This window comes from Bufo bufo, chromosome 6, assembly GCF_905171765.1.
Source record: "Bufo bufo chromosome 6, aBufBuf1.1, whole genome shotgun sequence".
Taxonomy (NCBI): Eukaryota; Metazoa; Chordata; class Amphibia; order Anura; family Bufonidae; genus Bufo; species Bufo bufo.
The window spans coordinates 166,565,438-166,586,943 of record NC_053394.1 but is presented as its reverse complement, the minus strand read 5'-3'; the positions used below and the strand labels follow the sequence as shown (position 1 = coordinate 166,586,943).

Sequence of the window (21,506 nt, the reverse complement as noted above, 5' to 3'; positions counted from 1 at the left end):
TGGGACTGTATGTTGATGGCGGCTGTAGGAGGGAGTGCTGTTATATACATGGGACTGAATGTTGGAGGGGGCTGGGGCAGGGTGATGTTATTTACATGGGACTGTATGTTGAAGACGGCTGTGGGAGGGGGTTATGTTATTTAGGACGGGTTCACATCACAGTTATAGATTCCGTTTTTGTTTTCCGTTATAACATGGTTATAACGGAAAATAACGGAATCCATCAGATGGAAGTCAAACCGGAAGCCTTTAAGAGGCATTCTGTTTTGATTTGTCATAATAGAAGTCTATGGGAATCATAACGGATCTGTCTGGTTTCTGTTATGCAGAACGGAAAAAAAAAAAGTCCTGTATTGCACAAAGTTATAACCATGTTATAATGGAAAACAAAAATGGAATCCATAACAGTGATGTGAACCTGCTATTACATGGGACTGTATTTTGGAGGTGGCTGTGGGAGGGAGTGATGTTATTTACATGAGACTGTCAGAGGGGGCTGGGGGAGGCATTTATATTATATACATGGGTCTGTATGTTGATGACGCCTGTGGGAAGGAGTGATGTTATTTACATGGGACTGAATGTTGAGGGGGCGATGTTATTTACATGGGACTGTATATTGGAGGGGGCTGGAGAGATGGTGTGATGTTATTTACATGGGACTGTATGGTGAAGGGAGGAATATAACTACAGGAGGCCCCGCAGGGTGCATTATAAATACTGGGGGCACTTCAGGGTGAGCATTATAACCGTACTAGGCAGTATAAATACTGGCGGCACTGTAGGGGTATTATAAATCCAGGGGACATTATGGGCGTTCTTATTACTACTGGGGGCTCTATAGGAGGGACTTATAGATCTGCCTTATTTCTACTAAGAGCTCTATGGGGGCCTTATTACTACTGAGGGGTCTGTAGATAGCTTTATTACCACTGGGGGAACAATAGGGGGCCTTATTTCTACTGGCGGCTCTTTGAGGGTATTATTAATACTGGAGGGCTGTTCAATGAATAGAGGCACTCTTGGGGAGCATTATCACAGCTGGGGGCACTGTATGGTGCAGTATTACTAATGGGGGCATTCTTGGTGAGCATTATCACTGTTGGGGGCAGTATTAGTAATGAGGGCATTCTAGAAGGGAATTACTATTGGTGGGACTATGAGGAGCACCATTACTATGGGGGCACTCATTTCTTCAGGATAGTATTTGGGGGTATTGGGGAGCACATTGAGCAGCAGGCTAACACTGTGGTTACTCGATGGGTCAATTCATATCATCTGTCTGAGAGAAAATCGCAACATGCACCATCCAGGCCTAATTTTTCTGCAAGACTCAGCCATAAGAAGGACAAATTGCACATTGCCACCATCCTTGTGCAACCTGTTTAAAAGCTGGATAATGGAGGAGTTTAACAGCACCACCATAATGAGGTTTCCTCCCATACTTTAGCGAGTTGCTTGCGGACTAGCACCACCACTAGTGTGTCCCAGGCCCCTATTATCCTGGCAAGCCCCCCCCTCCTCAATTTAATAGACTGCTTGCAAATGTTTACACTCCCAGGGCTGGTCCCGCTTCATGTGGGACCCCCTTACTCCTCAACGTTTTTCATCTACTACATATACTGTAAACCAATAATACTGCCAGTTATCAGTGCAGAACTTGGCACATTTTTGCAATGACATCAATACAGGCAGCTGAATGGCCCATTGCTTGTAATTTATCCCTCTCACGGATCGACCTAGCTGTATAAGGTTCTTTCTTGGGGGAGACAAGTAGTTTTGGGCCACATTTTGCGATATGCATAAGTTAGCATTTGCATTATATTAACGTTATTTCAGAGCTTGATACTGAAGGTGTAACAATCTTCCTTTTACTTCCAACCGCTACTCTCAGAAGCTTCTGATGCTCTTGACAAATAGGTACATGATAGTAGGCATCTTTTAAGGTCTAATACCACCATTAAACAAAAAGCAAAAATAAGATTTACTACCTGTGACGAAGAATACGAAGAAATCGCGAATGCGTCTGGTTTTAAAATCACAAGAGCCCTCTCCTGCACGCAGAGTTAAAATCTTTTTTCAACCCAGAAGTAATTCACCTTGCTAGCAGAGCTCAGAGATCAGAGTAAATTTAGCACCTCCATGCCAAAAGAATCTTTCTGCCTCCATGCCAGGACACATCCATCAATCAGATATCATCACGACAAAACCTCATAAAAACATGCATCTTCCCAGTCTGTGTGGCTCTGGCATCGCAGAAGGTCTCACACTTTTAGCCTGGGCAGCGAGCTTCAGAAGAAAAGCACAGATCCTTATCACACAGCTGGTTGGTACAGGAAGGAAGATGACCTGAAAGTCACCTCCAATCCATAGACTTCATATTTTTCACATATTTTCCTAATTTTTCATGGGTTAGGGAAATATGAAAGCAACCATCTCTTCAGAGATGGTTTCGGTTCTTCTAATACACCTTTCTGTAAATCCGCAAACAAAATCAGAAATTACCTCCCTGGGGTTTAAAGGTTCTCAGGCGCCCTGTATTGTCTTCCAGTCATATTTGGTATCAGATGATGCGTAAAATGGTACTGATTATGGACTCTATTTCTTAATTTGACCTACAGGTATGGAGAAACTGGCAAAGCCAAGATTCTGCCAGATTTTCTCCCCCTCAGGGCAAGAACTGCCCCTCTTCCAATTACACAAGGCTGGACTTGTACGTGTCATAGCCACTCCCAGATACAGAGTGGGTAAAACACAGGGACACACTCAGTTCCTAGTCCTTCATCTACCATCTGACGTTGACTAATATCACGACCGCCCGCTGGACACAGGCACCCAGCCATATTGGATTATTCCTTCAAGGACTTTATCTTTTACTAGACTTTACCACGGTAATTCTGAACTTAGACATTCTATTCCCTTCCACCTCTTACCTATTTCTATCCAACCAATCTGTTCGACTGGCAGGTATATTTACCTGTCAGTTTTAATGTATATATTTTTTGTGTATAGTTTTTAAGAATAAAACCAACGATTGCATCGTTCCAGTTTTGCCCTTGTTACTTGATTATCTGGTCTATGCTAAGAACTCTGTCTTCAGAAGAGACATACTACCGCATTGTCTTTTTTTCTATAAATTGCTAATTGGTTAGCTAGGTTGCAAATAAGTTTCTTCCCTTTAGAATTAGCTAGCCGGGGTCTCTTCGCCCCGATTCAATACGAAGAGTGGTGGCAGCAAATTGATTTTATTTCCAGTGCAAAATCATTTTATTTTTCTGATTGTACATACAAATCGAGATTGTATCATGTATGGGCACACCAATCAATCTTAAACGTCTACTGTGCTCACAGTGGATTCGCCTCCAGAAGTCTCTAGTGGAGGAGAACTGTATGGCACTTGCGGCATAGTAGGAAAGGATTGGCGGGCAGTTGTCACACTACCGACTTTATTGTCTCCATATTGAACCTTTTTACTTATATAAAAAAAAAGTTCTGTATTTTTAGATTTATAATCGCTCAGAAGGAGCCATTTAGCATTTTTACAAGGAAAAGGGGGGGAATAAAACCCTTCTCCTCCTGTTGGGACAGATACTAGGACTGAGGGAGAGGAGAGTCTCCGCTTTTTTTTATTGTGCAGGTTTCCTGTCTATGGGGGAAGATCCTCTCTCTTATGGTGCTGTCATGGGTGAAGGGAAATTTTTTCTTCTTCTTTTCATTGCCATGCCATATTCTTTACTATTCTTTCATATTTACATCTACGGAGCTGTGTGAGGGCCATTTTTTGCTGGCACCTCCACAACGGCATTCACAGGAGGGTGTTCCCGCCTCAGGACAGGAAACAACGTAGAAGCAGGATCTTAAAAGGCTTTCTCCCCTTACCTGATTCAGTCGTTGTTTCCTGTCCTCGGGTGAACGTAGAAGCTCTTCCTGGAGTCCAGGAACCTGGGAATACTCACACGGCCTGTTCTTTGCCTCACTGTGTGGGAGGGCCGTGCAGGGCGCAGGGGTACCAGGGATGCTGGGCCTCCCTTCTCCACTCCTTGGTATAAGTCCTCTCTCTGGAGGTAACCCCGGGCTCGCAATATCCCTGTGGCTAGGGAATTTGGGTAGGATCCAGCACGCATGCGCACTTTCAGGCGAGAATTTCCCTTGGGCACGGGAATCTCGTTCTCAGGCCAGCAATTCACTTGCCGGAAGTGGAGCAGGACGCCGCTATTAAGGGCGGCAGATTCAGAAAACGCTCTGCTGTTCCTCGTATCATGTCACCATGCTGGCTCCTGTGGATATCGCTGAACCTGCCCTCAACCCGGTTAGCCTTGGAGATTTATTTATCTCACTTATGTGCGATTCCATTTACCCCTGGTGCGTATTAGGGTGCTGTCTCTCTATTTTATTTTAACATTCTATGGCAGAGAGACCATCACCTGTAAACCAGCTAGTGGCGAATCTGGGTGCAGAAAATGTGGCATTTGTAAAAAAAGTCATTCCCTGGCATCCCTCAGCAGCACAATATTGGGTGTCGCCGCCCCTGTGAACCGAATAGAACCAGGAATATTTTAATGAAAAAATTAAACAATTAAGCAAGCACCTCCCCAAGTGCCTATATAGGGTCTAAACCACACTAGGACATGGAGTTTTTTTTCTGTCCTTGTGTGAGTCGGACTCTTGCTCAGTCCTTACCTTATGTTTGTTTCTTTTTTTCTTTCTTGCAGGGGTTTGACTGGCGGCGTCTGCGTGCAGCTCCGTTGAGTCAGCGGAGCTCCGGTCAGCTGATCATGACGCACTTCCGCTGCCTCCTCTGCTGGATGAAGAGACCTAGAGTGGGGAGGTTTTTTTTTTCGAATATCCATACACTCTATTGTATTAGTATATGGTTATACAGCATACTTCTTTGTTTTTTTTTCTTGCTTCCTACGCCCTGAGTTGGCGGAACCGATTTTTGGCGGGAGTTCCGACCATTTTAGGGAGGCAGTGTTTTCACTCTGTCTCTTGGCATCCGAACTGCTTTTGTGGTTGCCAGAGTTCTGATATTCCTTTTCTGGTTATCAGTAACCCTTGTTGTTTAACTGTGCTTCTAAGTTTCAGCTATGTGGGGTTTTTTCCTTCTCCTTCTTGATTATGTTTTGTGTTTTTTTCTTGCTATAAGCATATTTTAATTTTCTCTTTTTAAACAGAATGTCTTCTAGGGACTCTAGCGAGAGCGTGTCCTCTAGAAAATCCGGTTCTAAGGGAAGACATTTGCAATGCATTTCCTGTGACATCCCCTTACCGGATAATTATGACTACACCAGGTGTCAAGATTGTCGGCCAAAATTACCGCCAAACACGGAACCCAATATACAGGATATGTATGTGTGGATGAAGCAGTATATGGAGTCTTCTTCCAAGGAAATTAAGGAGATCAAGGAGTGTCTTGCAACTAAGCCCAGGAAAAGGGCGAGATATGATGCATCTCCATCACCTATGCAGTCTGATGAGGACTTCATAATCGTTGATGAGGTACGCTCTTCTGACTGAGATAAAAAAGGAGGAAGCGGAAATATCCAAGAATATATTTCCTGTAGAGAAATTCTCTAAAACTTATGAAAGCAGTGCAAGCCGAGTGCTTGCCTGACCAGGGGGAGGCTCCAACCACCTCAAAAGGAGGATCTAGGACCTTTCAGGTGGAGGAGTTACTCAGCGACAAGATGGAAACATCCTGAAAGAGCCCCGGTGATAAGCAAGTGCTTCAAAATGCTTTTTCCTATCAATGCTGAACAGTCAGCAGAATGGATCTCACCTCCTAAGGTTGATGTTGCGGTGGCAAAACTATCCAAGAAAACCTTAGTGCCCTCTGAGGACGGTTCAGTATTACGTGAACCTATGGATAAAAGGATTGAAGTTGCTCTAAAGCGGTCTTATGCCTCAGCCTCTAGTCAGGCTTGTGTGGGGGTGACTTCTTTTTAAGTAGCCAGATCTATGAGGAAGTGGTTGGATAGAGTCCAAAATGATGTAGACTCTGGAGTTAGTAGGGAGAACATCCTGAAATCGTTTAAAGAAGAGTAACCTAGCAGTAGATTATTTGTATGACTCCTCTTGTCAGCAGGTAAAACTTGCCGCTAGATCCATGGACCTATCATCTGGGGGCCGTAGGGCTCTATGGCTTCGCCGGGTGATAACCCATCCAACTATAACGTGTGTAACTTAAAGTACGCGCCAGGTAAACTGTTTGGATCTGAATTGGATAAGCTCATGGAGGATTTAATCAGATAAAAAGGGAAAGTCCCTTCCCCAGGCACCTCGTTCTTTTTGTTCCAACTACAGATAGTCTCGTCGTGGTTACTCCCTCCAGAGATCCCGTCAGTCCAGACCGCAGAGATGGGGGAAGAGGAGCTGGATCCTTCGGAAGAGAAACCTCCAACAAAAAAAACTGCAAAGAGGAGTCTCTCTGTAGGCGGCCGCCTCAAATTTTCTTTCAGCCTGGCAGAGTGTTATAGAGGATCAGTGGGTGCTGGATATAATAAAGAGAGGGTACGCCCTCTCCTTTCAGTCCTCTCCTATGGAGAGATTTCAAATTTCCTCGGTCTTGAGACCTCCCAAGCAGGCTATCATAGAGAAAACAATCTTGGAGTGGAGGAAGAAAGGGGGGTTTATTCCCCTGTCTTCCTAGTCCCCAAACCAGGAGGCAAATGGAGACTCATAATAGATCTCTGCTACCTCAATCAGCATTTGGTGAAAAGAAGGTCCCGCATGGAAACAATAAGGTCAGTAAAATCCATTATTATGGCAGACGATCTAATGGCATCATTTGACCTAAAGGATGCCTATTTTCACATTCCTATCCTAGAAGCCCACTGAAAATTTCTTTGGATAGCTGTGAAAATAGGCGGAAGGTTACACCACCTTCAGTTCAGGGTGCTTTCATTTGGGATCACATCGGCCCCCTTTGTATTTACAAAGGTGGTCTCAGCCATGGTCGCGGTTTTAAGGGTCCAAGGGATCCGTACAATTCCATATCTACACGACTGGCTGATCCTGGCGAGATCTGTGGACAACCTGGAGGTTCAGGTCAGAACCACGTTGATCTTACTTCAGGATCTGGGATGGATTATCAATTGGGAAAAGTCCCACCTAATTCCATCCACGAGGATATAATTCCATCCACGAGGATAACCTTTCTGGGATTCATCATAGATTCCCACAACATGCGTTTGTACCCCTTGCCTGCAAGGAAGGACAGGATATCAGTTCCTCAGAGTTCCGAGGAGAGTAACCTTGAGAGTCCTCATGAAGTTCCTGGGTCTACTGTCCTCCTCTGTAGAGGCAGTCCCATGGGCATTATGGCATCTGAGACCTCTTCAGGCGGAAGTTCTCCAGTCAGGGGACAGAAGAGTGTCATCGTTGGAGAATCTTCACACTATCAGCCAGAGTGCGTCTCTTATTGGCTTGGTGGGCTACTCCCCCGGATGGTTGGTCTCTCCAGGAACCAAAGTGGATTCTATTAACAACCGATGCTTCCAGTTCAGGAGCCCATCTTCTAGGGAGAACAATAGCTGGAACTTGGGAGCAAGGAAGAGTTGTCCCTCTCCTCCAATATGAAGGAACTCAGAGCCATCTTCTATGCCCTGCACCATTTTCCGCCTCTTCTGACTGGAGAAGCAGTAAAAAAAAAGACGGACAACATGCCCTCAGTTTATTACATAAACAAGCAGGGGGGTACCAGATCTGTAACTCTTCTTCAGGAAGTAGGGAAGATTTTTCGTTGGGCAGAAACCAGGGTAACCAGGTTACTTGCTGTCCACATAAAGGCAGCAAAAAATGTATTGGCAGACCGACTGAGTCGCAACCTTACTATTCCCGGAGAATGGTCTCTGAATCAGGAAATTTTCCGTCAACTAGTGGATCGTTGGGGACTTCCACAAATAGACCTTATGGCAACAAGAGACAATGCCAAACTGAGGATTTTTTTGCTCCCTTTACATAGCAGACAATCCTCTGGTAGTAGACACAATGTCCTTCCAGTGGAATTTCAGGCTGGCTTACATCTTTCCACCAATTTCCATTATACCAAGGGTATTTATGAAGGTGAGACAAGATCAGGCCTGTCATAGGAATCATACCTTTCTGGCCCAAGAGATCCTGGTTTTCCCAGTTAATGACTATGAGCCAAGGGAATTATTGGAGACCCCCCCCCCCCCCCCATGCAGAATCTCGTGACCCAGGGCACGCAGATCTGCCACAATCTGAAGGCACTCAACCTTACAGCCTGGAGATTGACAGGTCCTTATTAAAAGCCAAGGGTTTTTTCGAACCGTATATTGGACGCGCTTTATCGCTCTAGGAGTGAGGCGACTAATAGGACTTACGCCAGAGTCGAGAAGATTTTCTACAACTGGTGTTCTACTAAGAAGATAGATCCTTCCACACCATCCTTACCTCAAATCCTGTATTTTCTACTAAACGGTTTTGATAGAGGACTTGCTCCAAATTCCTTCAAGGTTCAGATAGCAGCACTTTCTGCTTTTCTTCACAGGAAGTACTTTCAAGAGCCAGTGGTAAAGTCTTTTGGTAAAGCCATTTCAAGAATGCGCCCTAGGTTAACATGACCTATTGCTTCATGGGATCTGGCGTTAGCCCATAAATGGCTTGCCAGCCAGCCGTTTGAACCTTTAGAGGATGTGGAACTTAGGTTCCTCACTCTTAAGAAGGTATTACTTTTGGCAGTTAGCTCTGCAAAGAGAGTAGGAGAGATTCAAGCCTTCTCTTCTGTTAAACCTTACACTACCTTCCTACCTGGGAAGTTCCTTTTAAGGTTTCTTGCTTTTTCCCCCCCAAAGGTGGCTTTCTTTGCGAATATCAATCAGGTCTTATCTTTACCATCTTACTCTCCTTCAGAGATGGAAGAGGATAGGAGCCTGGCTAACCTGGATCTGGTTAGATGTCTTAAGATTTACAGCAACAGAACTGCCTCCTTTTGGAAGGATGAAAATCTCCTGATCATCCTACAAGGTAGGAAAAGAGGACACAAAGCTTCTAAACCAACTATATCCGGATGGATTATGGAATGTATCAAGCTTTGTTACTTAGATTGGATTAGCTCCCCACTCTTCTACTAATGCCCATACCACCAGGTCTGTGTCTGAAAGACAATCTGTGTCGTTGGAGCATATTTGCCAGAGTGCTATTTGGAGAACACCACTTACATTCCTTAAGCACTATAGGGTAGATTCTTTCCTATGTAGTGAAACGATTTTCACTAGATCTATTATAAATTCTGCTAAGAAGGTAATTCCTCCCAATGGAGGTAATGCTTGCTAAATCACCATATTGTGATGCTGAGGGATGCCAGGAAAGACAAAATTTAAGTAGTTAATTTTTTTTCCCCTTAGTCTCCTCAGCAGTACAAGTTTCCTTCCCTTTAGTTTTGTTTATTATTATTTTATAAATATTCAATGTCCTTGTGTGGGTTAGACCCTATAGAGGCACTTAGGGAGGTGCTTGCTTAATTGTTTAATTTTTTCATTAAAATATTACTGGTCCCATTCAGTTCACAGGGGTGGAGACACCCCATATTGTGCTGCTGAGGAGACTAAGGGAAAACAAATTAACTACTTAAAATTTACTCTTCTCTTCAAAACTCAAGAAAGCCCTATGTCCCAAGTGCACGGAAAAAGTGGTCACAGGGGAGTCTCCCTCCTTTCTTGACACCATGAGATGCATTATTAAAGAGGAAGTAAGCGCGGCGGACTCTAGATTAACCCCACCTTCCCCAAGGCCATCTACTTCTCAAAACTCTCATTTCAAGTTTGAAATAGATGAAGGGGAAATTGTGTCCAACAGACACAGATTCCTCAGATGATGGCTCTGGTAGACCACTTTTTCACCCTGAAGAAACTGACAGCCTTCAGGGCAACAATGAATCTAGACCCACTCCATCCCAGACCAGATGTTTCAGGGATTAGGGGAGAGGAAGAGAAGGGTTTTCCCATACAAAATAACATGAAAGCTTTCAGTCTCTGGAAATGGAGAGATCTGGTAAAAAGACACCACAACTTCTTTAAAGGGCTTCTGTCACCCCACTAAAGTAATTATTTTTTTTGGCTACTTAAATTCCTTATACTGCGATATATCAATATATAATGCTCTTACTGATTTTCGTTCTGTAGTTTCTTTAAAAAACTGACTTTCTTAATATGTAAATTACCTCTCTACCAGCAAGTAGGGCGGCTACTTGCTGGTAGCAGCCGCATCCTCCTTTCATAATGACGCCCCTTCCTCATGTTGATTGACAGGGCCAGCGAACGCGCTCGTCCTCTGGCTGGCCCTGTCTGCGTTTTAAATCTCGCGCCTTCGCCGTACCGGTCTTCAGTCGGCGCAGGCACACTGATAGGAGGACGCTCGCTCGGCCACTCCTTCCTCAGTGCGCCTGCGCCGGGTGTAGATGTGACGTCATCGGCGCAGGCGCATTGAGGATGGAGCGGCCGAGCGAGTGTCCTCCTCTCAGTGCGCCTGCGCCGACTGAAGACCGGTATGGCGCAGGCGTGAAATTTTGAACGCAGACAGGGCCAGTCAGAGGACTAGCGCGTTTGCTGGCCCTGTCAATCAACATGAGGAGGGGGTGTCATTATGAAAGGAGGATGCGGCTGCTACCAGCAAGTAGCCGCCCTACTTGCTGGTAGAGAGGTAATTTACATATTATAAAAGTCTTTTTTTTTTTAAGAAACTACAGAACGAAAATCAGTAAGAGCATTATATATTGATATATCGCAGTATAAGGAACTTAAGTAGCCAAAAAAATGACTTTAGTGGGGTGACAGAAGCCCTTTAAAAGAAAATATATTTTTTCCGAATTGGAGTCTAACCTTTGGGATAAGACACCAAAAATTTATGCCCCTGTGGCGCGTATTTCAAAAAGACTTCTCTTCCTTTTGAGGACATGGTGAAAGTGAAAATCTATTGAAAAGGTCCCGGGAGAAGAACACGGCCATGTTTCGGCCTAGCATTGCTTCCACCTGCACAGCCAGGACCTCATCAGTTTGGCTAAATCAGTTGGAAGAACATTTAGTGGCAGGGACACCTAGGGAAGAAATACTAGCTTCCCTTCCTATGCTGAAGAAGGCATCTAATTTTTTTGCGGATGCCTCTGCAGATTTAGTCAAATTGTCTGACAGGTCTGCGGCCATATCTAATGCTACCCATAGGGCTATAGGGCTTCGTTCTTGGTCAGGGGATGCAGGTTCAAAAAAGGTGCTTGTGTTCTATTCCGTGTGAAGGGGAGAGACTGTTTGGATCTGCGTTAGATGACATTCTAGATAAAGCCTCAGATAAAAAGAAAGGTTTCCCATTCTTTTACCAGTTCCAAAGAATCAGATTTGTGAAGGATTTTATTCTCCGGGATTCCTAGTTCAGAAACCAATGAAACCTACCGTCTGGTAATAAACCTTAGTCTTCTGAAAAAATTTGTGGTCTACAAAAGATTCAAAATAAAGACTATAAAATCCACCATAAATCTTCTTACCTAATGGTTACTATGGATCTTCAGGACGCGTGTTTTGTCCCCATCCATCAATATCACCAAAAATACCGAAGAATTGCAGTCTATATAAAAGGCAGGCTGTGTCACTTCCAGTTTGCAGCTCTTCTGTTTGGGCTTTCTTCTGCTCCAAGAGTTTTCTCAAAGATAATGTCTGAAATAACAAAGCATCTTCACCTACAGGGAATTTTGATAATTCCTTATCTGGAAGATTTTCTAATTGCCTCTTCCTCAGAAGATGATCTTCGGTTCCAGCCCTAATCCAAAATATCTTCACAAATCTAGGTTGGATTATACATTTCCAAAAATAAGATTTAATTCCAAACCAACAGAAGATCTTTCTTGGAGTTCTGCTGAATTCTCACCAACTGATATCCTTCCTGCCTCAAGAAAAACAAAAATTCTATAAAAATGAGAAAATCTCTATTTTGCAGCCAAAGAACCTCTACCATAAAGAAATATAATGACCATCCTAGGGGTTCTAATAACTATTCCATTCATCAGATAAGCCCAGAACCATACAAGGATACTCCAATCCTTCCTCTTGGCATCATGGGATGGAACCCAGTCCGCCTTGGACAAGTGTGGATTCCTCATCAAGTGAAAAATGCCTTAATGTGGTGAAGAATAAAAAATAAAATAAAAATCTACAGACAGGTGTATACTGGCGCCAAGACAAAGATTGTTATCACTACCGACACCAGCAATCAAGGCTGGGGAGGTTTATTGGGGAGTTCAGTTCGTTCATGGCAGTTGGGACGACAATATGTCAAGATCATCCTCCAAATCTAAAAGAACTCAAATGTCTGTTCCCTCTCTCGACAGGATCATCCAATAATAGTGGATGCTTATCTCTGCCTTGGCCAAAAGCCCTGCTTTATGCCTTTACGCCCTTCAGACTAATCCCAAGAGCTCTCATGAAGGTTGCAGAGGACAAATCTCAGATGATCTTTATAACCCAGTTTTGGCCAAGAAGATCTTGGTTCCCTCTGTTACTCAAATTATCATCTGGAAACTTCTGGACACTCCCATCGGTCTCAGACCTTCTCCTTCAGGAGGCTGTCTTCCACCCCAAAATATCCCAACTCCATCTGACGGCCTGGAGACTGAACGTCTTGCCTTAAAACAAAAAAGATTATCAGACGCAGTAATGTCTAAGCAGAAAATCTGTTACATTTAAGATTTATTTAAGAACCTGGAAAGCCTTCCTGGCTTTATCAAACAATTGCATTCAACCAGATGTTTCATTGATTCTAGATTTCTTATAGATAGGCCTGGACAAAAATCTAAAACCGGCTCAAGGTTCAGGTTTCTGCTCTAAGAGATTTCTTATATGTCAAGTTGGTCAATTCCTCACTAGTTAAGAGATTTTTGAAGGTGGCTGTAAGACATAGCTCCCCCTTGGGATTTAAGTTTAGTCCTTTCGGTTCTTATGGAGCCTCTGTTCTAACCAATGGATGATATCTCGCCTAAATTCCTTAACGATTTTGGAGGACCGTATAAATCCTCAGACATTGTCCTTCTTTTCTCCCCAAAGTAGTCTCTCGGTTTCACTGTCAACAAGAAGTGTCCTTATCTCCTTTCTGCCCATCGCCTTCTATGGACAAGGAAAGAAAGTTCCACTGCCTGGATGAAAGAAGATCTGTGATGTCATACCTGAAAATAACTGAAGACTTTAGGAAAACGGATCATCTTTTTCTCCGGTATCAAGGTCCTAACAGAGGCTTGGCTGCCAGCAAATTGACCATCACCAGACTGATAAAGGAATACGATATCTGCTGCCTGTATCCAGAAGAATCAAACAACCTTCATCGGGAATAAAGGCCCATTCTACCTGCACCATGTCGGCTTCTTGGGCAGAGACTGCTTCTGTGTCTCTAGATCAGATTTGTAGAGCGGCCACATGGTTAAACCCAATGACCTTTTTTAACCATTAAAAGTTGGACATTCTCCATAATCAGGCCTTGTCCTTTGGTCGGAGAGTTCTATCTGCTGTCGTCCCACCCTAAAGTATTTCTCTGACAATCCTCCTGCAAGTGCCATTGTGGAGCCGCCGGGGAAAAGGGTTAATTACTCTGACCGGTAATTGGATTTTCCAATAGCCTCCACAACGGCACTGGGAATTTCCCTCCCTGTAATTTTGAAATAAAATTTTTCTCTTTGATTTATGCTGTATGATTCAATATATGAGTTTTTTTGGCATTACCAGTGTCCTCTTTTATTGACTGAATCAGGTAAGGGGAGGAGGCCTTTTAAGATCCTGCTTCTACGTTGTTTCCTGTCCTGGGGGCATGAACACCCCTCCTGTGAGTGCAGTTGTTGAGGCTATTGGAAAATCTAAATACCGGTAAGAGTAATTAACCCTTTTTCTTTTCATTGCCATATTCTTTACTATTCTTTCATATTTACATCTACGGAGCTGTGTGAGGGCTAATTTTTTTGCTGGATGATCTGTAGCTTTCAGTGATACCACATTTTGGGGCGTGTGACTTTTTAATCACGTTTTTTTTGGAGGTGAAGCGATGAAAAAAATAATGCAAATCAATAGTTCAGGCAAGGCAATGGCTATGATCTTAAATCTTTTTTATTGTTCATTTTTATTACCTTTTTAAACCCCCACTAGAGTTCTTGAACATGGAATTTTAGATTGCATTTCTCATTCTACTGTAATTTTACAGAACAGATTATGAGGAATTCAATGTTTTACTTTGGAGCCCTGCCATCTGCAGGCCTCTATAGGAACTACAGCTCTAATACCATGGGCAGACATTAGCTCCAGGTGTCTGCTGGTGTCTTAAAAGACTTGACATCTGCCGTACATTGTACAGAAGATGTTGGGAAGGAGATAATAAGCCACATAAAAAGATGAGCTTTTGTGATCTGTTCACACCATGCAGTGCTGAATTGCGGCTACTGTTGTTGTGCTGCGTCTGTTGGGTGCGGTGGCGCATAGAAAAGGGAGTTTAGCCTGGCAGTATGGGTGCTGTTTTGCAGCAAACGAGATGAAGTGCTAAACCAAATTAGTGTGGGCACCCACTTGCCAGGAGTCGCCATGAGATAGTCAGATGGGCTTATACATTTTCATTAGAACATATACTAAGAACGGCCTGTTCATAAATTCTGAGTAGCAGAAATAAACTGCTGTTTAACACATGGGAGTGCAATACATTTTTTTTTTCTTCAGTCCTGTATTTAAAAACATATTAATTGTATTTTGGTGCAGTGTATTTTTCAGGACATTTTGAATGTAAGTAGGCTTAAGCGAATAGAGATTCGGAATATAGATTCAAAGTCGGTTTGTAAAAAAATAAATAATATGTTGTTAATGCAGTTTCTGTAAGCATTATAAAAAGTCTAAAACGTGTAAGTAGGTCAATCAGGGTAGACAGGTAGAGCCTATCCTGGATACTGCTCCAAGGCTGAGAAATAGAAACTAGAAGAGGGGCAGTTACTAAATAAAACTTCACTTTTAATATATTGAGGTAAAAACACAAACAAAAACAAATAAATAAGTGATGGTAGTCTAGGAGCTCAACTGGTCATGGATATAAGACTGTCAAGAGCGCCATGTGTGGCCATAGTGCGACATGTACAGGCTTTTTATAATGGCCGAACCTCATCGGTCCGTTTCATGGCCATTGAGCATATCAGAAAACCACAACGGAGTGGAGATTGGTACAAGCATATCCTCCAAAAAGAATGCTGGTGGATTTTCACACTCAATACTCCTACCCCACACGGCCTAAATGAGCAATTAAACTTTGGCTGTTTTTTATGATTGCCCCTATATGGCTTTTGCGTGCATCTATACACCTTTGGCCACATTCTAGTCCTGGTGGGGCTTCTCCAAGTACTCCTGTTTGTTCCTTGGTTCCTTATCCTGTCATTTAATACCTCTTTCTATGGTCTGCTTGGAGGGTCAGTATATATATTTTTGTCCCTCATCATATTTGTATCTAAAGGCCTGGAGTTGTAGCCTGCCTCTTAACTAATTGTCTGAGGCACTCCTCCCTCCCTTCTATTGTTACCGTAGGGTTTATGTCCTCCCTTTTGGCCACATATATCGTTGGTGACCACAAGGGGGCACCCTTCACACTATGTGCCATATTGTACATTTACTGGTTCCAACAATGGCATGCATATTCGGCAGATATCATATCCTCCCTTTATATTACTAACTGTGATGTCTCTGAGGGTATGCCTTAGTCTGGTTTAAACACCAGCCTTAAGGTACCGCCGTCTCTTAGTGCGCGCATGCGCCGTCATGTGGCCGCTAGATGCCCGATCACTGGTCCCTCCGCCTATATATTGTGGCTGCGCTGCCTCAGACGTCGGGACACTCTTTTCATATCCACATGCATAGTTTACAAGCCTAACTGCTTAGCTTACTAGCCTTTTTTCCCCCGGATCTGGCATAGGGTCCTGAATGTTTATGTATAGGGCCTCCAGCATAGGACCAGGTTCCAGCCGGGGCCACCCCTTGCGGGGCTTTTTGGACCCCGCTCCAAGGATTCATTTATAGGGTGTACCAGGCCAAGTAGGGCTCTGTAGGGTCAGTTTACAAACTACTCCCCCTCCATCTTGGCTTCAACCACCTGCCAGTCCATTAGGTGCCTACGTGATATCCTTCTGTACCCATTATTTGGAAACACCACTTCCATTTAAGGGGGTCAATAGCACTTTGCCTCCCTGGTCCAGTGTATGGTGTGGGCACCTACTCAACCATCTTTATGGTCACACATGGTGCTCTTGACGGTCTTATATCCATGACCAGTTGAGCCCCTAGACTACAATCACTTATTTGTTTGTGTGTATGGGGCCTTTTTACCTCAATATATTAAAAGTGAAGTTTTATTTTGTAACTGCCCCTCTTCTAGGTTCTAAAAAATAAGTCTCCATACACCACTATGCCACTTCACTGAGAAACAGTACTCCACCCAAACTGATATTTAATAAAATGTTATTTCTGGCTAAACCATTCCCACATTCTGAGCATGAGAACAGCGTCTCTCCAGTGTGAGTTCTCGGATGGTCAAAAAGAACCGATTCCTGAGTAAAACAATGTTCACATTCCAGGTACAATTATGGCTGAACATGAAAGTGGTTTCTCCTCTGTGTGTGTCCTTTGATGTTTAATAAGATGCGATTTCTGAGAAAAATATTTCCCACAGTCCAAACACATAAACGGCTTCTCCCCTTTGTGAATTTTCTGATGCTTACTAAAATGTGATTTCTTGGCAAAACTCTTCCCACACTCTAAACATTCAAATGGCTTCTCTCCTGTGTGAGTTCTCTTATGGTAAAATAGGACTGATTTTCGAGTAAATTGTTTTTTACATTCCGGACATGAAAATGGTTTCTCCCCTGTGTGAATTCTCTGATGGTTCCGAAGTACGGATTGCCGTGCAAAACATTTATCACATTCTGAGCAAGAAAATGGCTTTTCCCCTGTATGACATCTCTGATGCTGAATAAGAACAGATTTAAGGATAAAACATTTTCCACATTCTGCGCATGAAAATGGTTTCTCCCCTGTGTGAATTCTCTGATGCTCCACAAAATGCGCTTTCTGTGTAAAAGATTTCCCACATTCTGAACACAAAAATGGTCTTGTTCCTGTGTGTGTCATTTGATGTGCAATAAGAGATGACTTCTGGGTAAAAGACTTCCCACATTCTGAACAGATAAATGGCTTATCTCCTGTGTGAATTTTCTGATGTTCAACAAAATTTGATTTCTGGTTAAAAGACTTCCCACATTCTGAACATAAATATGGCTTCTCTCCTGTGTGAATTTTACGGTGTCGAAAAAGAACAGATTTACAGGTAAAACTTTTTCCACATTCTGAACATGAAAATGGCCTCTCCCCTGTGTGACTGCGCTTATGTACACCAAGATCTGATTTCTGGGTAAACAGTTTTCCACATTCTGAACATGGAAATGGCTTCTCACCTGTGTGACTTTTCTGATGTTTAAGATTTGATTTCAGTGTCAAATATTTATCATGGTCTAAACATGAAAACATTTTATCACTTTGTTTTTCCATCTCTGACTGATCAGAAGTTTTGTCCATATTGAGATGCTGTGAGGCCAAATTTGCAGTATGGGGGTGTTCTCCAGAACAATTTAGTGTTTTACTGTAATCTTCTAATTTACAACTTAGCGATAAAGTAAGTTCTTCCGAGCTCTTGCTGCTGTCATCTGCTGGGAATAAAAACAGTAATCATTGTTTTTCAAAATAAAGAACATTCTTAATATAATGCTTAGTGTTAAAATATAACTAAAATCATTAAGATACTCATCAGTACTTACTGTAAAATCACAGACTTCATTGAGGGACAAAGAAACCACGAGTATAGGCTGCTAAGGGGCTGAATGTCATGCTTACAGCAGCTATCTGTATGGTAAATCTACTGTGTTCATACACTGCGTGCAGAATTATTAGGCAAATGAGTATTTTGACCACATCATCCTCTTTATGCATGTTGTCTTACTCCAAGCTGTATAGGCTCGAAAGCCTACTACCAATTAAGCATATTAGGTGATGTGCATCTCTGTAATGAGAAGGGGTGTGGTCTAATGACATCAACACCCTATATTAGGTGTGCATAATTATTAGGCAACTTCCTTTCCTTTGGCAAAATGGGTCAAAAGAAGGACTTGACAGGCTCAGAAAAGTCAAAAATAGTGAGATATCTTGCAGAGGGATGCAGCACTCTTAAAATTGCAAAGCTTCTGAAGCGTGATCATCGAACAATCAAGCGTTTCATTCAAAATAGTCAACAGGGTCGCAAGAAGCGTGTGGAAAAACCAAGGCGCAAAATAACTGCCCATGAACTGAGAAAAGTCAGGCGTGCAGCTGCCAAGATGCCACTTGCCACCAGTTTGGCCATATTTCAGAGCTGCAACATCACTGGAGTGCCCAAAAGCACAAGGTGTGCAATACTCAGAGACATGGCCAAGGTAAGAAAGGCTGAAAGACGACCACCACTGAACAAGACACACAAGCTGAAACGTCAAGACTGGGCCAAGAAATATCTCCAGACTGATTTTTCTAAGGTTTTATGGACTGATGAAATGAGAGTGAGTCTTGATGGGCCCGTGGCTGGATTGGTAAAGGGCAGAGAGCTCCAGTCCGACTCAGACGCCAGCAAGGTGGAGGTGGAGTACTGGTTTGGGCTGGTATCATCAAAGATGAGCTTGTGGGGCCTTTTCGGGTTGAGGATGGAGTCAAGCTCAACTCCCAGTCATACTGCCAGTTTCTGGAAGACACCTTCTTCAAGCAGTGGTACAGGAAGAAGTCTGCATCCTTCAAGAAAAACATGATTTTCATGCAGGACAATGCTCCATCACACGCGTCCAAGTACTCCACAGCGTGGCTGGCAAGAAAGGGTATAAAAGAAGAAAATCTAATGACATGGCCTCCTTGTTCACCTGATCTGAACCCCATTGAGAACCTGTGGTCCATCATCAAATGTGAGATTTACAAGGAGGGAAAACAGTACACCTCTCTGAACAGTGTCTGGGAGGCTGTGGTTGCTGCTGCACGCATTGTTGATGGTGAACAGATCAAAACACTGACAGAATCCATGGATGGCAGGCTTTTGAGTGTCCTTGCAAAGAAAGGTGGCTATATTGGTCACTGATTTGTTTTTGTTTTGTTTTTGAATGTCAGAAATGTATATTTGTGAATGTTGAGATGTTATATTGGTTTCACTGGTAAAAATAAATAATTGAAATGGGTATATATTTGTTTTTTGTTAAGTTGCCTAATAATTATGCACAGTAATAGTCACCTGCACACACAGATATCCCCCTAAAATAGCTAAAACTAAAAACAAACTAAAAACTACTTCCAAAAATATTCAGCTTTGATATTAATGAGTTTTTTGGGTTCATTGAGAACATGGTTGTTGTTCAATAATAAAATTAATCCTCAAAAATACAACTTGCCTAATAATTTTGCACTCCCTGTAATGCTTTAGCTTCATTAAGGGGTCATTTGTGCAAACAGTTTCTAGCTAGCTAGCATTTATTTCCTTTTACGTCCCTTGCGAGCCACTGTATTTTATCACTTTTTACTCTGGTGACTGACTTTTTTCATATCAGCCATATTTTTCAAGATCAACTGAAACACAAACCAGCATCCATGATATCCTCTTCATCCAGACTCAATGGGGCATCGCTGCTGTGTTTAGACTATTAGTCAGCATTGCAGGACTGTATATTCATGCACATTTATATACTATACTGTTTGTAACCTGTAATTCATGCACATATTTGTCTTGCGCAACTTTGTACTGTAATGTTTGGACATATGGCAATATGCCATTTCACTAGAAGGATGTCATACAGTAAATTAAAGAGGAGCCTTTAGAAGACAGACATTGGGAGCTGTACAGCCTTTGTCTGTTTAAGGATCAAAAAATGAGGAACAACGATAAAGGGCAACCAGCTGAGAGACTCTTCAGAGGGAAGTCACTGCAGCCAGGGAGGCCAGTTACCCTGAGAGGTTTAAAGGGGGAAGATTCAAAGGCATCCAGTGCCAGGTCCCAAGGAGGTACTGGGGACATGCAAGAAGTAATGAAATGCATGACTACCTGGAGGACTAATGGTTTTTTGAGGCTAGCAAAGTCTGGATAAGGCAGGTATATGACCCTTCAAGAAGCCAAGAGCAGCACTGCATCCAGACTGAACTGGAGGATGGGGGCATCTCCAATGAGATTGACCACATCCACCTATGAGTGTCTAGACCAGTGATGGGCAAACTGCGGCTTTCCAGCTGTTTCATGCCCTGCTGTAGGCAGACTGGGCATACTGGGAGTTGTAGTTTTACAACAGCTGGAGAGCCGCAGTTTGCCCATCCCTGGTCTAGACCAATCCGGACACACGGGAAGAAGGAAAGCAAGTGAAAAAGACAGGATAGACAGAAGTGAGTTCACGTAATTATCAGGGCTGTTTATCACGACTGTGAGAAGGTCTCAGGCTCTGGTGACAAACTGAGGAACATGAGGTAGATGTCCAGAGTGCCACAAAGTTAACAGATTATGAATACGACATCGGGATAGAGAAACCTCTCTCTGGGATTCAGTTGTTCTTGACTGAGTTAGTCTTCGACCTAGTTTTCTACCCTGTGGATGTGGGTTGCCAAAATTGCCAAGATGTGGCATTCTACCCAATACAAGATATGGGCCGCTTTCTTCATGACTGCTTTGCTGCAGGTGCCACCCTAATGACTGATGGATGCCAAGGTTGTGACGTGGTCTGCCTGAATCCAAATTCGATGGTCTCTCATCACTGAAGGAGAGAGGAAAATGACCCCGAGTTCTAGAATGCTAGTGGGCATTTTCTTTCTAATTCCTTAGGCTCCTAGTGTCCCTGAATGGTGTGCTGGAGAAATACCCCTCCCCAACCCAGATAGGAAGAAGGGGTAACCTTGGAGATTCATGGAAGAGTTAAGCCACCAGTCCAAGGAAAGGGTAGACTTGTCCCATTTGGAAAGAATTGCCAACTTGAGGGTCTAGAATGAGGATCTAGGGTCCTCATGCTAAGGCCTCATGCCCACGAATGTACATACAGTGGTCCCGCAATACACGGGTCACCAGCAGTGTGAATTCCGCATGTCGGATGTGGACTTGAAAGAGTCCGCAAATCCGGAGATGCAGTGCGGAAGCACGGATCGGAACCCCACGGAAGCACTACGGAGTGCTTCTGTGGTGTTTCTGGCCGTGCCTCCGCACCACAAAAAATTTGTGCATTCACGTGAATGGGTCCGCGATCTGCATGCGGCTGCACCACGGTCGGTGCCCGTGCATTGCGGACCACAATTTGCGGTCTGCAGCAAGGGCACGGAGCCCTTACGTTCGTGGGCATGAGCCCTAAAGCAGAGGAGAAGAGGTGGTTGTCGCCTTAGACACTGGATTAAAAAGGATAGAGATACACCTTGCCTGTTGATGATCCAGCCAAACTGAGTAAGCACCCCCATGGTGATCCT

General features: G+C 43.4%; 1 protein-coding gene across 3 annotated transcripts in view; it reads right to left on the bottom strand.

Moving 5' to 3' along the window:
• Nucleotides 1–15,835: 15,835 nt before the first annotated feature.
• Nucleotides 15,836–21,506, bottom strand: part of LOC121004106 (zinc finger protein 25-like) — a 42,726-nt gene continuing 37,055 nt past the window's right edge. For 2 of the 3 annotated variants that reach the window (XM_040436215.1, XM_040436217.1), the window contains one exon: nt 15,836–17,716. In XM_040436215.1, coding sequence (XP_040292149.1) covers nt 16,578–17,716 — 1,139 coding nt within the window. In that variant the 3' untranslated portion in view covers nt 15,836–16,577. The remainder of the gene's footprint in view (nt 17,717–21,506) is intronic. The other variant, XM_040436216.1, reaches the window with a different exon arrangement.